This window comes from Stegodyphus dumicola, chromosome 12 (assembly GCF_044657685.1).
Source record: "Stegodyphus dumicola isolate Sdum_Otavi_A_Nest chromosome 12, ASM4465768v1".
NCBI classification, from domain to species: Eukaryota; Metazoa; Arthropoda; class Arachnida; order Araneae; family Eresidae; genus Stegodyphus; species Stegodyphus dumicola.
In genome coordinates, this window is record NC_140779.1 from 115,045,412 (window position 1) to 115,063,284 (window position 17,873).

At 34.4% G+C, this 17,873-nt stretch overlaps 2 protein-coding genes across 3 annotated transcripts; one reads left to right on the forward strand and one right to left on the reverse strand.

The window, feature by feature from the left end:
• Positions 1 to 249: 249 nt before the first annotated feature.
• Positions 250 to 7,115, forward strand: LOC118191270 (uncharacterized). 2 transcript variants are annotated; one of them, XM_035362074.2, is made up of 2 exons: positions 250 to 509; positions 6,545 to 7,114. In XM_035362074.2, exons 1-2 carry the CDS (start codon positions 489 to 491, stop codon positions 6,926 to 6,928), a joined length of 405 nt encoding a protein of 134 aa, XP_035217965.1. In that variant the 5' UTR covers positions 250 to 488; the 3' UTR covers positions 6,929 to 7,114. The 2 variants fall into 2 exon arrangements, with proteins under 2 accessions (XP_035217965.1, XP_035217971.1); XM_035362080.2 differs by lacking the exon at positions 250 to 509 and adding an exon at positions 4,978 to 5,114 and having other exon boundaries at positions 6,545 to 7,115.
• Positions 7,116 to 13,351: 6,236 nt separating this feature from the next.
• Positions 13,352 to 17,607, reverse strand: LOC118191285 (uncharacterized). Its single transcript, XM_035362089.2, has 2 exons — positions 17,325 to 17,607; positions 13,352 to 13,886 (listed from the first exon to the last, which is right to left on the reverse strand). The coding sequence occupies exons 1-2, from the start codon at positions 17,343 to 17,345 to the stop codon at positions 13,533 to 13,535; spliced, it is 375 nt and encodes a 124-aa protein (XP_035217980.1). The 5' UTR covers positions 17,346 to 17,607; the 3' UTR covers positions 13,352 to 13,532.
• Positions 17,608 to 17,873: the final 266 nt, after the last annotated feature.

Here is a 17,873-nt window from a genome sequence, read left to right on the forward strand (position 1 = left end):
TCTTTTAAAAGAAGAAAATAAAATTCAGTGATCTAAAACATTTGCATATTCTATTATTCTACTAGTAATTAACCTCCGTTTTTACAGACAAAATATTCTTTTAGTATAAACGATAAATAGAGAGTTTTGCAACGACGCATTGTAATGAAGTAAATGAGGTAAACTGCTCAACTTCCGCAGGTAAAATGTAAAAGAACGATTTCAGTTTTCACACACAGAAACAATTGAAAGCATTTTAATGCAAGAAAGCAAAGACCACACTGTTTCGCTCCAGAAACTATTTTCTGAATTAAATCGAAGGTGTGACTTTATGCGCTACTACTTCTCTATTCCTAAAACAATCGAGCGCCTTCTGGACCAGTTAATAGTCACCTACTCAGTTACAGTATAAATATTCCCATCATGGAGTTGATAGGCACAACAGTCAACGATCTACACGGATTTGAAACACAGATTATTCTGATAAATTTGAGCACTTCGTCAACAAAATGGTTTCCCTGCAAGCAGTGGTAAGTATATTAGATTTTTACATTGATTATTCCTAAACATATATCTTTGTATCTCTTTACTGTTTCAAATTTTATGTAAGCACAAATTTTGAACGATTTTGCTTTGCTATAAAATATAGCGTCTCCTTAGAAATTCTTTTTTCACTGCAACTATATTTTTGAGATATAAATAATCGTCTGCTACTTGGCAGTTTTGTTTTCATGCAAAATGGCGCTTATGGATGGAAGGCTATATTTGGCTATGTTTTCCGAAAAATATTATTCGTGTTTAGTTATTAAAAAACGTTGTGAAACCATTTTCGGTATCTAAAGCTACGATAGGTAATATCATGAACCCCCAAAGAAAGGAAGAAAAGTCAAAGTTTGGCTTCAAGTGGAAAAATTGATCCAAATGCGTATCCAAGGGGAAAAAAACGGAATATTTCGAATGTTGCAAGGGTAAGATATTTAACGTAAAACGAAAATCCGCCAAGTCAGAGGACAGTTTCAAAATCTTTAAAATGCTTAGTATCAACTGTAACTAAAGTGGTTATTGCTGATTTGAATCTTAGAAAAGTGAAAACACATTATGTGCGTCGTTTTTCTCCCCGACACATCGCAGGACGCAGAATCCTTTATGAGAAACATTTATCTCGAGAAAAATGGGAAAATGTCGTCACAAAGAAAATTTTTATGTCTGTAAATACAGTAAAAATCTTCTAAAACTGTGCGAACACGCTCTGTAAAACTGTATGATTTAATTTTGTGGAACTTCGTATTGCTTTACTAAACCTTAAAATTTCAGATGTGATTTTTAATCTCCATGAGGGATTGGTATTACTGAAATTGGTATCAATTCAAGTGATTGGTGTTCAAACTAGCGCTATAAATCCTTAACTGTTTAAAAAGTAATTGATATTGAAAGCTTTGTTATCTACTGAGGGCATAATATACGGCATTAAAAACTCTTCATTGAAAAAAGAACAGTGAAAAGTTTTATGAAAATTATCAGTAATCAGTAATCATAAGAATTATGTGGGCTAAAAATTACACCAGATAGAGACTTTTATTAAAGAATGAAATAAAGATATAAAGTATTAATAAACACGTTCGTTGCTTTTAAATCACTCAGCTAATAAGCAGTGAGCTATTTTAATTTGAGAGACAAATGAAGGTTGTTATAGAAGGTCAACTGGCAGATCTATGAGACCTCGCCTTTTGTCAGGCTGTTGGACACTAAGTGTCTTAAATGTGTAGCTTAATATTACGATGATTTAAAACATAAAAAGAAGTCTAAACTAAAAGATTAAAAGTTAAACGTTTTTAACATCAATCATTAGTTAACAGTTGAAAATTATTCTCAGCAATTGAAAATTTAAACCGACAGGACACAAACTGCTCATGAAAAACACAAAATACTCAAAGTGTTCTACTTAGATTTCTGCTTCAATATTCTTTAAGAATTGAGACAGAAATTAATGCAACACCGAAGAAGGAAATTTTCTCGCCGCATAAGAAAAGCTAAAAAGTAACTAAAATTAAAACATTCAATTTTTTATTGCATCTTTATACTTAAAAGTGATATTTAGAGTTATTTTGTCAGAAAATGGTACGGTTTTCACGGAGGACTGGATAGCATATAGTATGTGTGTGCTTGCAAGTTGAAAACTATAATTAATAAAACCTTTTTATTTGTATTTGAAATTTTTCTGTTAAAAGCAAAAATAAGAGCTTTAACATAAACAGCTTTACCCAAATTGTATATTAAACGCGTTATGTTTCGATATCATAAAATCAAAAAAGGAAATTGAATGCTTTGAAAAATAATATAATTTCTTGGAATGTCAAAAATAAGTTTTGTTTGAAACTAAACAAAAGCAAAGATTGCATTTCTAGCTCAGTTTTCTTTAAATTACATATTTAAAGATTAACAACAGCAAGAGTCCCTTTGCTTGCGAGGAATCATTGCACAAAGTTTTTTTTGGGGTTTGACTTCCGTGTTTAGAGAGAACAGAACAAAAAATAAACAGCATGTTACACGCAAATGAAAGGGGAACAAATAGTGAAAGTATTTACACATAATTTAAAATCTTCTATCATTTCAGATCATATAAGCATTTTTATATAGTTTATTTTTCAATTACATTTATCTCTTAGATTTATATCTGCTATTTGTCAAATATCTTAAATTCACTTTCTGATGACATATATTACTCACAATATTATTTTAACATTAAAAAAAACCACTGCGTTATATTATTATTTTTCTGTTTAGCAAATTCATTTATTTCCCTTCCTCCTTTCAATTGCAGAGTTTGTAAATTCGTTTATTTAAAACATTTGCAAACTCATTCATTTTAAGTCTATTTATTCTACGTGTTTTCGACAAAATATGAGATAATGACACCACTTGAATTTCTTAGTACGTAATTCCAAACGCAATCTGATTAGCATCACAAGCAGCTGTAACATGAAAGTTCGAATTTAAAGATAGACATCTAATACTCTTTTAGAATTGCTTAGTATTTTATACTTTATATCTATATAGTTTCATTATGCCCTATTTTAAATCAAATTTTACTATTTTGATATGTTTAGAAGCAAGCTTAGTGTTTTAAGATCCTCATCTTTCGAAGAAATGTTTTCGTTATTTGATTAGATTGCAAATCCGATAAAAAAATATGATGTGAGCACCACATGACTTCCTTGTACGACCTATTAAATTACACACATGTTTTGCTGCAACTCATCCAAACTTGTTTCTTCGATTTATTCTGACTTAATTAACCGATCTCTTAAGGCAGACTGAAAATGACCTAAAAAATTACAAAATTTTTGAAATTAACGGTTAATCATTTTTGAGTTATTGGAGATGCATAAATATGAACATATATAAGTACATACGTGCAGACATCAGGAAAAAATCCCCATTGAATTCATTTTAAATCCATTTTACAATCCGTTTTGGAAAAAAAGTGTCTTTATTCTGTCCGTACGTATAGATGTCACACAAAAAAATTATCCAAATGGATTCAGGAGCGATTAAAATGTTCTGTTAAAATATGTTACTCAAAATTTTTTGCAATTATAATACTTCCTGTACTTCGTATAAGGAAGTAAAAATAGGTGTTCATTCAGCTTTGTATTGTTACGCAAAACTAAACTAAACTGAGCTGGGCGGCTCAAACAGGCCTTAGAGAGACATTGCCGGCAGTGCGCTGATATTTGCGCTTTATAGACCGTGGGCTCCGGGGTTCTTGTGCATCTTGCCTGGACAAGTGGTCAGCTTGTCATTGTTATACAAATTAGGAGGGAAAGAGTATTGATTCCTACTGCATGTCATTAGAGTCAAAGGAATAGCTTAGATTAGGTTATTTGAATATGGAAAAGCACATTAGGGCTATCTACCTAAGGGGGGATGTTTCATAAAACACTTCCTGTAGGAAACTGGCTAGTATTCACATTATATATTTGAAACAGCACCACGAAACTGTCAGCGAGTACGCCTGAGATCGAAACTGAGATACAGGTCTGCTGTGTTGCTTTGACTTATCTCATTTGTCTGACATTAACATCAGAACAAGCCAACGGAGTGCGAGATTGCGCCTGTCATGGGCAAGAGCTTTGAGCACCTTACAGGTGACAGTACGACATTTCTGAGTTCCATCCCCAATTTTGAAAGAGAACATCTCGGGGGGGGGGCGGGTCCGAGATTCTCTCACCTCTCTTCCCTTACCATCAACCTCTCGAGAGGACTTTTGGCTTGCCGCATATTTAGAATGCTCCCATGCTGCGCAGAAGTTATAATTTTACCTCTAGTAGAACCGGAAAGATAGCTAGCTATCTGCAAGCATAGCAAAAATGATATGTAAGGAAAGAAAATACTTCTTCTTTTCTCTAAATTTTCAGATTAATAAAAATGTCAAATATGAAATGGTAACAGATGGATGTAACTGATCTATTTTATCGAACGTCACGTAGTGGCAACAAGAACAACTTACGTACAATCAGCCGACCTCCAGCTGCAATAAGTTCTCTAATATTATGTCCCGATGACTCGACTAAGTCTAAACGTTAGGTGTTCCGCTTTGGTGTATGTTCTGTTTTGATGTGTATTTTCTTTGGAACTGTTTCTGTGCTGTGTTAATAAATACTTTTAGAGTTAGCTGGTGTTCGTGTTTATAGAAGAAGGGCTACAAAAGAAGATATTCTTTAAATTTTTTACCAACCTTAAATGCTTGCTTTATATGTCGCGTTTTATTATATCCTAGAATGTGGTCTCTTAGCAATTTGATTGAATAATTTCGTTTTAGATAAACGAGCGTTACACGTTGATAAAAGCTGAATAAATAGTGAAAGCATTTAAACATAATTTAAAATTTTTATCGTTTCAGGTCATATGACTATTTTTTATGTAGATTATTTATCTATTACACTTATCTCTTAGTTTTATATCTCTTGTTTTTCAAATATCTTAAAAGCATGACGACTTACATTTGTTCATTCTTGTTCCCGTATTCAAAAGCAATGAAGTTTTCTTGATCATTTCATAAATGTCGTTTTCAATTACGAAAATCGCTGTCAATTAGATTGCATTATCACTGCCGCAGTTTCACCTTAAAATACGTAAGTATTTTTAATACCATCTGATCCGTAGAAGGCTTTATACTAAGGTATGAAGATTCATAGCAGGTTCTTTTCAGTTTAAAAACTCACTTTTGGAAGCAGAAATGTATATGATTATTTGCAAAAAAGAAACTATTTATCGTTATCACCTTACACTAAACTTGTATTCAGACATAAGATACACTAATCAGGATTGATTTTAACTCCTTAACTGTCGCGAGACCCACCGGTGGATTATGAGAGATTTGTTTTGGGGGCCTTATTTTCGAACCGGTGGGTCATAGCTACGTTCATGCTTGTGGCACCATGTACCATAGACGGGTCACTTTTTATGCTCTCAAGGGGCTAAGCCATGATGTTCTTCCGACAAATGTTCTGTTACTCTTGTAACATTTTCCAGTGAACCTAAGGCTGAACAAGCCCACGAATCACACATCCATTTATTTCAGATGAACAGCTGCTTTAGACAATTTTTCTCTCTCATTTTTACCACTGAAATAAAAACGCGCGATGTTTTTTTTTCTTTCTCAAAAAAATCGTAAATTATTTGTTTTCAACAACCAATCAGGTATCAGGATCGAATCTCCAGTCATCAGCCATTATTTGTGTTGGAGAACTAGTTTCCCATTTACATGGCAACCCCAAAACAACGCATGGTAATTGGCTATTTCATATAGTGTGACAAAGCAGAAAATTTCTTCTAAAGAGTTGTTCTTCTGAAATGATTTGAATGTGTGATACGACCTTCTGAGAGCTTCGAATGGAGTAAAAGATTGCAGTGTAGCATAACGATGCTTCCCGGAAATAATAGAACTTGAGAATGAGAGAAACGGTTCAAACACTTTGAATTCGGACACTTTCAGACAGCGTCAGGCGACAACAGTTGTAGTGTAGTAACTGGTAAAGCCTGAGCCTAGGATACCAAAATTATCCTATAAACCCTCATAATGTTAATGTTTGCTCATAGAAAGATTAAAAGTATGTGTTGTAGAGCTCTGGAAAGAACTCTCTTAAAGAGGCCGCTGACTGTCTTATTCGGGTCCTGGCGTGGACATATTCTGCAACGGATGGAAAGAATTTATTGAAAACATTGAAACCGTAAAAGCAATCCCATTCAGGTATTGATTGACATTGAAATCAAGTGCATATAAGACTGCGCGAATAAATGAGGGATTTAAGTTGTTCTTCTTCATAAAATACTTTTTCGTAACTGATGATCGATTTATGCTCGCCCTGTGTTTCTTTAGCTTATTTTTTAGTTAACATTTTAGTTATTAATTAAGTATTATGTGGAAATACTGCAAATTCGATTTAAATGTAAATGAAATGATATCACCGCCTTTTGTTAAATTTATTAATCAGTCTTTAGCATTTTAAATTAAAGTATGTAATCTAGGCATATATTTATACGAGAATTCTTTTTTTTTTAGCTTTTCTGCATCTTCGTTTCCGTTTCCAGCTGTGCTGCTCAGATGTTCGGATTGGGAGGCTACGGTGGAGGCATAGGAGGAGGAGCCGGAATGATGGGTGGAGGAATTGGATCATTAGGTGGAGGAGCTGGCATGATCGGCGGTGGAAGTGGAATGATGGGCGGAGGAGCTGGATTAATGAGCGGAAGAGGCATCGGCATGGGCATGATGGGAGGAAGAGGCTACAGCATGGGCATGATGGGAGGAAGAGGCCTTGGCATGATGGGTGGAAGAGGCATTGGCATGATGGGCGGAGGATATGGTGGCATGGGTATGGGTGGTGGATTCATGGGACCCATGCTTGGAGGAGGTTTAGGTCTTGGATACGGAGGTTTCATGCGCTGATAAATAAAGAAGATGAAAACAGAACTTGTACTTAATACTGCAATGAAAATGTAATAAAGCTATATTTTTATTATAAATGTCGTATTTATTTACATTTATTACAGTATATAAGTTTTATTTCATGCTTTAAAGTTAGGTGTCTCCAATGTAACAGTTTATGAAAAATGCAACGATTATACACACACATTTAACTTTTTATAAATATGTCATAGGGAAAGAAAGAAATATTAACGTAATGCAACAGTAGCAATGGAGAAGAACAAAAAAAAAAAAAAAAAGGTTACTGTGTTAACAAATGTTCCGTAGTCCAGGGAGATAACATATGATAGTCCAGGAATGAAAACATCTTTTAAAATTCTACCAACGGTACAGGACATTTGTAAAAATTGTTGGTTTATTATAAGAATTTCAGAAATTATAAGTAAAAAATGTGCACATATAAGAAGATATGAAGTTTTATTAAGTGCGTACATTGATTTAAGTCAATTAATTTGTTACGTTTCAAAACAATGATGAAATTTTAATGCAAATTGCAGGTCATATGTTTCAAGGACTGGAAGAATTCTTCCGAATGGAGATTTGACATCTCCCTTTTATAGCTGACGAGATGATAGTACAATGTAAAGCGACACAAAAAATAGAAAAATTTAAGCGATATTCTTTAAGCAAAATGCTTAAACTTAACAAAAATTAATAAATTAATGAAAACCTGAAATGAATCACATGCATTATCGTTTATTTAAAAAAACATTAATACTACTTGATTTTCACGGCCCCCGCGATAAACTGCCAAATATATAAACCGCATGAATTCATAATAGTCTTTTTTCAGTTTAACTTTTGCCGAATCTAATGAACCATGTGATGTCGTAATTGTCGTTTTTCAATTTTAAACATTTATGTAAAAAACGGCACTTACACTTTAGACTTCTGTTTGCCGAATTTGACGAACAGCATAATATCGTAGTAGTCTTTTTTAATTTAAACGTTGTAAAAAAGTTTTGAGAATTTTTAATTTACCAAGAAGTGAGGAAGATGCAGTATTACTTTCCGGAAAAAAAAACTATATTACCTGGCAATCGAATATGTATAAATGTACGCGAAATAAAAGTCTTCTCCTGGTAGGTGGGCTGGGGATCATTGCTTAGAACTATATGTAAACTAAGGTATGTGAAGGTGCAACGTAAAAAGTTGTAAACAAACAAACAAAAAGAGCATTCGATCCAACAAACTGGTTTAGTGGTACTTAGAATACCATTAATACCAACGCAGATTTTCATCTACTGTTGGTTAGAGGAATTAACGTTGCTTAAATGGCGAGATAAAAGCTCAACATGTGGAACAATTTTATGATAGAGGTTCATTCCTTAGAATTACTTCGACAATCTAAAGGACGAAGAGGCGAACACAGTTGAAGATTTTGTTCGTGCCTTGAAAAAAACAATGTGGGCAGCACTTCTACGCAGTGGATATTCGGTAAATTAATGCAGAGAAAGTTGCAAGTGCTTTTTGTTCAGATTCTAAATCGGGAAGCAAGAATAGTGGTATCAATGACTGTAGACGATGTAATGGAAGCATCCCCAATATATTCAAAGTACTGGCGAGCCTAAAGAGCTTGAAAAGACTGCTTTCAGCCATTTGACTGCGAATCACAATTTTAATTTTGGTGATCCAACAACGGGTACACACGCCCAAAACATGGACAGTATATTGTGGCTCTGTTAAACGGCGAAATAAAAAGTAAAGGGGTACGGCTCGACATACCTAGAGCCGCATCTTTCGGAATTCATACGATGGAAATGCTCTGGGAAAGATAAGCGTTTTGATGCTACATTAAAAGCAATCGCAGAGATACGACAGTCACATATTAGATGCGAATAGTTTAAACTCGGCGATAATTTTGGCACCATTTTGAATAACGGAGGGCGTAAGAATCAAAGTAATACCAATAATAAACCATGAAGTTCGGCAGCAAAGTTTTTTGTGACGAGGAGTTATTTTTAATAATTGTCTGTAACATTTTAAGATATGAAATTAAATAATATTGAACGCTTGTTTCTCCTCAAGTTATTTAGTTGCTTTATGATGGAATGTTTTGCCATTAATTTTATTTACTTATAATGAGCCGCGCAATCGGTATAGTGGTTAGCATTCGCCGTGCTGAAGGGCCTGGGTTCGAATTCCGGAGAAGGCATCGATGTTTGTAAATGTATACTGTCGGTGTGGCATGGCGGCACTCTAAATATGGACAGAGCCGAAAGTCCTTTCGTGTGGCTTGGTGGAAGGGGAGAGGGATGGGAGACCTTTTGATCCTCCCCCGGTGCGCTCTCCATCAAAATTTGCGGCGTAACTGAGTCAAATCGCACTGTCACCTATCAGGTGCTCAAGGCTGTTACCAAGCGCAGGCGTAATCTAGCGCTTTTGCCTAAATATACGAAAAAAAGGTGTCGAAGCAAAATAAGGTTAAGAAGAAGGTGAAATCTGATAGTTAATCATGTTTAATTTTACAACTGTAATTGTCCAAGAAATCGTTTTAAATTTATCCAAACATGAAAGCTTATTGAAAATGAGAAGCGTTTTTAATTACCTTGTGTTAAACAGACTTTTAGGCCTGTTTGCGAAATGCATAAAATCGAATAGCGATAGAAAAAGGACATTTCTTTCACTTTCACTACTGTGTGCATCGGGACAGCAAATATTTGATTCAGAAAGAACTCTGTTTATTAAAAATGAGGTTCTAAGTAAGATAAAATTAATTATTTATAATTTAGATACTTGTTCTTGGCTTAGAGACTTTGTTAAATTCTTTTAACTTTTTTGCCTTCTTAGCAATTAGTTTTCTGAGAAATTTCGCAAGAAAAAATATATGAAATAAGATGCTTGTGATCGCGATCTAATAAATCTGCTGCAGCTTGTTGGGCTAATTTCGAGCACAGTTGCTATTTCTGCAGTAGATCTTCTTCATGAGTAAATCTCAGAAATATCTAGTTCGTCTGGAAAGAAGTAAGGCTTATTTTGAATTTACACATGATGTTTCGAAATCAACAGTTTAAGGAATGGCAAAGCTGATTAAAAATTTGCAAGGAAAAATATAGTTAGAGTCGTTAACATAAGAAACAGTCAGATATTTTGTTTGAATTTATTAAATATTTTGTTTGAATTATTTCACAGTTAATGCAGAAATGAGTAACCGTCAACCATAATACACGTCTGAGAACGTCGACGCACTGCTTGTTGCAGATTATTGGAGGTATCACGCATTTCGAGGCTAATAAAAACAGCCGAAAGAAGTTTGGTGTAGCTACAGATTGAAGCGAGACTGGCATCTGTGCATCCGTGTTGGAATAATAGGTTCCACTGGGCCTTGCTAACTGTTAAATGACTCCATGACGAGTCATTGGAAGTCCGAGAGAAAATACCCCGGGGGAGTCTCCCCTATCTTCCCGTGCCATCAACATACCGAGAGGGTTTCGGATCGCAGTGTATTTTGGTTGCTTCCTTGCGGAACAGACAATATATGCTTACAAGCTTTCATGTCTTCTCCGGAATTGCACCCGACGCCTTCGATAGGGCAATCAGCACTGACCTATCTGACAATCACTGACCTATCTGACAATCACTGACCTATCTCGGAGACTGAAATCTGGTGTAGAAGGTTTTACAAGTATTCTCACAATAAGAGAGCCAGATATGAAATATCTATCCATCGTAGCTGATAAGCGTTAAACCAATCTTTGCTAATGCATCGTCTCTTATAAACTGCTTTCTAATATTTACGCATTTCTAATCTACATTTACTGGTACCTTAATTCACTGAACGTCAGATGACTATTGGAACATCGCGCAGTAATTTTGACAGCACTTCTTTTAGTTTTCTCGTCGAGATGGATTTATAGAGACAAGGTTCCATAAAAGAACATGTTTATTATGATATTATAGTATAAAAAATTATAGCACCATCGTTGTCTATTGGACGTAACTGAAATTTAAAAAAGTCTTTTAAATATATCACTTAAATTTTTGCATTTCTATGTTACGACATGCTGTAAATACTCTAAAGTGTTGTGTCTCTTTACAGATAGCCGACTTTTTATTAAAATTTTCTGCACAACATCATATTTACATACTGCTCATCAGCACGTTTGCCTCTTTTATTGACAGATGCCATTTTTAGATCAAGAGGCAATTTGCCCAGAAAGGACTATTCATTTCGTTTTGGCATTTTGCGTTGATTCACTATAAACGGCGAATCACTTTTTAAATGGTTGCCACCAAATATTAAAGCTATGTATTATATTTAAAGAAATTAAATAATGAATATGTATTTATTTTTCTCTTACTGTGATATAACAACGGCACCTAGAGCCATCAAATTTTGAATAATGTACGTCTTCACCTGAATATGGGCATCTGGAAGCTTAATCTTGGAATTTCGAATTTGTTTATTATCTCTTTCATATTTTGTAAAGCATTTATGAGTTTTTGATTAAGAAACTCAACGATTTCAAAGCGAGCAACAGCAACACTGTACGGAAAGAAAAAAAAAATTACCTTCAGCGCGCGAGACTGCGTATCGGAAATTCTAAAGATATGCTCTTTTAAATATTATTTTATATTGCCTATGAACTGAATTTTATATTTTAAGAGCGAAGAACATAATATTTAATAAATAAAAGCAACAGACAAAACGTTAAAAAAACGCCCCTTCGGGCGTAATATAAAAATATGAGAAAGCTTTCAGATTTTTTTTATTGTTTTGTTATTCTTCATTATCTTTACTTACGATCTGTTTTAGCACTGCAACCATCTTGGAATGAAAACGCGTAAGAACTGGATGCGATTTTATAAGAGCGTCGGAACTCTTGTCAGTAATTTCTGCGTATAGTGCATTCTTGAATTACATCTTCACTTTATAATCAAAATATTAAATATAGTATTTATTAAACAAACTTACATAAAGAATTTTTAAAAAGTAAACCAAAATTAATCTTTTTTTTGAAGTTCATTTGACTGTAAATTGTCTTCTAATTCATGCATCATCTAAAACTGTAAGTGAATTCAGTAATCGTTGCAAATGATTTTCGCCATATCCTGAAACTGTAATACCTTTCCATTTCTTCAGAAACCATGTAACTCAGTTTACAGTGGTTTTTTCCGTTATATATAAATATTGCTACGAGTTTTGTATATATGTAAATAATTTTACTGAAATTATATGTTAAATTTAAGGATCTTTTGTATAATGTTACATGAAATGCTTGAAAAGGCTAACCCCTGCCGTAAAAATAAAGTTACAGGGGCAAGTCTATATAACACTGAGGTAAAGAACTGTCTCGCTAAATTGGAGAGATATCGAAAAGCTGGCGATCGTTTTGGCAACTAATTTTTGTCTCCAGGTTAGGCGAGAAATCGCCCAAAGTCGCCAAACTTGAAGACCATTTGGCAACATTTTGGTGCGGTCCCTGCACAACTGTAATTGGTACTGTAATTGATACCTATATGTAATCGGAACTGTATCCGGCAAGACCTGAGCGAGCATCAATTCTCAGTTTTTCAGTTCAGAGTAGACGTAGGAGTACTGAGATCTTCGTGCAAGCTTCGCTCTTTAGATGCTCTTTGCATTGCCTTGTGTTTAACGCTCTAATAGTTTAAAGTGATAACTGCTGATTGTGCTGTTTCATACTGACAAGAGCTGTATATTTGTGCCAATTTTAAGACGTGTAAAGTGCTTCTTTTCTAAAAATAAATTTCGTCATACTACTATCGGTTCTGGGCATATTCAATACATTACGAAGCCGTACGCATTATTATTGGCTGTTTGAGTTTTGGTTCACAAAACCATTTCATTGACCAGCATGACGTAGATGTCACATGACACTGTTATTTTTTGAAAAGATGCAGTTTAGAGAGGTTTATTATGAGGAATTACTATTTTTAGAACAGAAAAGGGAAATAGTCAGATTGAAGGGAAATAGTTAGAAGCTATTGCAATTTAAAGTTAATATTTCGATTTACATGCTTTTTTATCTTCTATACGTTAAGTAAAAATGCAAAATCGGACTTTCAGTGTCAAAATCCAGCGCTAACGCAGCTATGATTATAAATGTAAATTATAATTATGAATATAGATTATTCCTTTGGATATGAAGGATAAAACCTATGAGATTAGAAAACTTATTAAAAGTTTATTCCTTATGAAATTGAGATTAAACTGTGGAATTTAAAACTTATTAATAGTAATGAATGTATTTGAATTGAAAATTAAAATATAAAATTAATTACTCTTGACTGTATGGGAAAAGGCCAAGTGACTTGAAAGTGCAACAATGTAAAATCATCTAAAATACTTTATGCATTTAATTTATTTCAGAGCGCATCATATCTTATACAACCCGCAGGCAAAAATCAAATCTAGGAAAAGAATTAACAACAAACTAAAACAACACTTTATTTGTATTAATACATTCATAATCCAGCATCTTCCGTATGGCATTTTGTAAGCTTTCACAAATATTATATATTTTTTCCATGTCAGGTACTTCAGTTTTAATATTTTGTACTAATTAAAATTTGATGAAAACGCTTTAGCTTCTATATAAATTTTCTATCGGAAGAAGAATATGGGTCCAAGGAGTCCTCCGTATCCTAAGCCACCATAGAACTTTCCACCTAGCCCATAGCCGGCCAGTCCTTTGTCACCATAACCTTTACCTCCATGTTCTTCATCTCCAATGCTAATGGCTTTTCCTGTGTCGTGTCCAGTTCCGTAACTGAAACCACGGTCATAGCCCTTGGAAGAGACTCCACCTTTACGTCCACCGTAACCGGAACCTACACGGTCACCACCAGCCAGACCAGAAGAACCGATCCCGTGACCGCCGAGAGCACCTCCTCCTATTTCACCGACGCCGATTGCTTCGGTTGCGCTCACAAAAAGTGAAACGCCGAAAAGATAAACCTGTAAGAAGAAAAGGAAAAAAAATCCTCAAATTTTAATAAAATTTATTATTACACAAAGTTTTTTTAAAAATCGAAGAATAAAAAATTTGTACACTGCGTAAGATTTGGCGCCAGTAAATTAAAACTTAAACTTTGCTTCAACTTTATATGTGATCCCATGGCCATGAAAAAAAACCCTTTTGAATCATATTAAAAGCGAGGTTGAATCTCTGTGTTTTGCTAAATAGCAGCAATGTGAAATTTGACTATGCACTAGGCATCGTGGAAGATGCGAGGCATAGAGGCATCGTGCCTTTATTTTTCTCACAATGACAGTACACACAATACCTTCGCAGTCAACTGGCTCTGGAAATTATTAGTTGCATTCCTAAAGATGCTAAAGATGCATTGTAGGTCTATATTGATGGTAGTCGTACAGAAGATCGTACTGGCAGCGGTATCTTTATTAAGACCCCTCACTTTGAAACTACAATATAGCAACGCAACCCTCACACTTGCACTGTCTTCAGGAACAAGTTAATTGCGATTAATGTGGGGCTTGATACCATCTTGGCTTATGATTGCGATTTTGGGGAAGTATGTATTTTATCGGACAGCCGCAGTACACTATAGCATCTTGGTGGCTCGTCGTCCGCATGCGATGCAACCAGCATATCTATTCTGCTCATATTGAGGAATACCTCTCAGGCCCACTACGTCCACCTCCAGTGGATCCCAACACATGTTAATATTAGTGGTATTGAAGTCGCTGATAAACTGGCAAATGAGGGTATTGAAAATGAAACGGTGACTGGCTCCTCACTTACTTACCAAGAATTTTACTTAAGTAAAAGATCTAAATATAATATGGCGAAATCCACCTACTCACGAATGGTACATAGGAACATCCCCTGGCTCCCCACTGGAAATCAAATGTGACCATGGTTCCCAGACTGCTCTGACTAGACTAACAAGCGGCCACCTTAAATGTCTTCAATAGGGGCAGAAAAATTCACCCCGGTTGTAAAAACTTCTGTGACCATCCAGCTTCACCAGATCACATACTAGGTTGCATCGGACTTTCTAAAGATCCCCTCACTGCTATTGATTTTTTGACGGTCAACAATTTTCTGGAGCTGATCTGATGTCAGAGCTTTTGAGGAGAAGCAACAAGAACAGCAACACAATGACAGCTTTTGTGAAAGCAAAAAGATTATACAGTTTGGAACGCAACGTAACGATACATAGGGTGAATAGGGTGACATTAAGTAACGCATTCTTCCAGAAATTTCGAAAGACTGTGCTGAAAACGTTTTTAATGTGAATAACATCATTCAATAAGCAGTACGTATTGAAAACTTTGGGACAAAATATCCGCTTTTTGGATTTTCATGTTATAGTTATAAAGCACGTTTTATTAATGTTGTGCTTAGACTAAGGGAATGAAAGCCGAAAGCTTACGGGGTATTTCGTCCCTCCTCCAAGTATGCTTTCGTGGTGTAACGGTAGCACAATCGGCGCGAACTCGAGAGGTCCAGGTTTGAGTCCTGCCGAAGGCATTGTACATTTTTCACATCTCCTGCTTCAAAACAGCATAATGGCTACGATCTAAAACTTCGTTCTGAGAAGTGTTCAAAACACTTCAGTGGAAATAGCCAGATTGTTACTTTAACTGTCAAGTTATTTTGATGATTTGGGTACACAAATTGTCAATTTTTTTTATTGCAAAAATCCAATCAACATCCTCTAACCTTTGAAATCTTCAGTAAAGTGCTGTCATCTATTGAACTGAGCGCACATTAACTTTTCCCGATATACAGTCGGGTTTGACAAAGAGATGAAGCCGAAATAAACGTCTCCCGATATATATTCGGGTATAACAATACGATACACTCAAAAAAAAAAAAAAAATTACCCCGAGTAATACTCGGGCGTGACATTTTCGAACACCACTGCTGTGCCCGAGATTATCTCGGGCATGACAGTTAAAAGGTTTTAATAGAGGTTAACATTCGAAACTTAAATTACCTCTTCGAGAATTGCTTACATTGCGACAATTTTCAAATAGTAGCTATAGGACTGTCATAAGTAAGAGAACTAGATAGATATCAATGTTAATCTGTGTGGAACGTATTCAACAAGGCGAAAAAAAAGGATCAAAGTAAATTTTCAGTGCTTTCTCCAACTAATAATTATTTTGAACGTTCTGTTCCAATATCTGAAATATGATTGTTTGAAATAAATGGATTTTCCGAACTGTGAAGAGACTGTGTTCAGCTTATGACTGCTCAACACTTGGAAGAGTGTTCTGCAATTTTAGGTTAGTAAAAATTAAACTTAAATTCAAACATTATTAAGAAATACTGAAGTTGCACTTGCTAATTATCGGCTTGAGCGTTAACGTTCAGCACATGTCCTTCAACGAAAATTTATGAGCAAAATTCTGAACAAATAGAAACTTTAAGATTGTCAGTTAAAACTAGGTAAAAAATTTTAAATGCTAAATGCTGCGGGCTGTAGTCTTAAACTAGCTCTTTTCCACCTTTATTTTCGACTAATTCATATTTTTAGTTGCTTATATTTTTTAAATATTATGAAAAATAAAGGAGTTTGGTACATGTCAGTGTGTTACCGGCCTTTATTCTACTGCAAAAGACGTATATATTTCAGTATATTCTTCATGCATAAAATTTGTATTTAAATATATCTTTGTAAAATCAAAATGTTGTCGACGTATTCGTTTTTTCTTGTTCTTGAATTAGCGCTAAAAACATCTATCAAAAATATTATTATTAGAGGGAAGTAACTACAAATTAAAATTAAGGAAATGATGTTAAAATATTTCGGTTAAGGATAAGCAAACTTTGCTAGCGATCAAGTTTAATTATTATTCTGACCTTATGCAAATCAGCGAAGCTTGATACATTCTAAGAATGAAATAAATTAATGATGAATATTTTCTCCGGTGATTAGAATGTTTTTAAATTTAGTTTTTATTTACATTTAACGACAAACTGAATTTATTTCGAATCGATTTTGGAACATAAGCATACATTAATTTATTCTATATATATTAATAAACTGGACAAAATGAAATGCAATTATATAGATAGCAGAATTATCAGCTTTTAATACGAGGCATTTGTATATTCAGAACACATTGGAATTTCTGCATGTTTTCTCACTTGTACCCAAATTGCATTAAAAATCCAACTTATTTCGACAAACATTATTTTATAGGTGTACAACTATTCATATTGTTTCTCAAAATCATTTGTTAAAGAATTCTGTTTTTAAATTTTTAAAACCATACGAATTCTATTTTATACATTTATTATTCTATCTTTACTATCAGTTTTGATAGCACGTATTTATTGTCAAAATGCAATCTACACCACAACAGAACACTTTGATTGAAGAAAGGATATAGAATGTGAAATATGATTTTGAAACTTACCAAACACACTGCAGATATCATCTTTTCAGTCAACTTTCCTGCTGTCAGAAATATCCAACAACTGCGAGGTTTTATTGAACTAATTTGTTTTGATCATCGGATGTCTCTCTATATATAGCTGCCACTCATGTTGCCTTTCGCTTAGAAATAAAAGAAATGGCACTTACGATGGAATGAACGCAAATGTTTATTTCCGAGAAATATCAAACCCACCCAACATTATCTGAAGAAATACTGTTTTAGGAAGATAACATCAATCATTGTTTTGATCATTTGTTACCAACATGTAGATAATTTGTAACAACTATCATTCGCACCTTGTACTAAAAATCCCATCCACAACGACAACATGCTTCAGTGAATGCTAAATTACCCTTTTCCTTTGAACTCTTCCTTACACTTCTTAAAGTGTTTCTTATCGTTATCATTAAAGATCTGTAAAAAAAATAGGAACTGTTTAATCATTTTGGAAGAGGTTAAGCTGCAATCTCACGCTCTTTTATGATCCCGACAGCTTGTTGGCAAGGTTGCTTAACTTCTGGGAAAGAT

What these genes read in the sequence shown, in the direction of transcription:
- LOC118191270 (XM_035362074.2), top strand. Translation starts at nt 489, where the DNA reads ATGGTTTCCCTGCAAGCAGTG. An exon ending in TGGTTTCCCTGCAAGCAGTG is followed by an intron (nt 510 to 6,544) that starts GTAAGTATATTA and finishes TTTTTTTTTTAG; the next exon opens with CTTTTCTGCATCTTCGTTTC.
- LOC118191285 (XM_035362089.2), bottom strand. Translation starts at nt 17,345, where the DNA reads ATGATATCTGCAGTGTGTTTG. An exon ending in TGATATCTGCAGTGTGTTTG is followed by an intron (nt 13,887 to 17,324) that starts GTAAGTTTCAAA and finishes TTCTTCTTACAG; the next exon opens with GTTTATCTTTTCGGCGTTTC.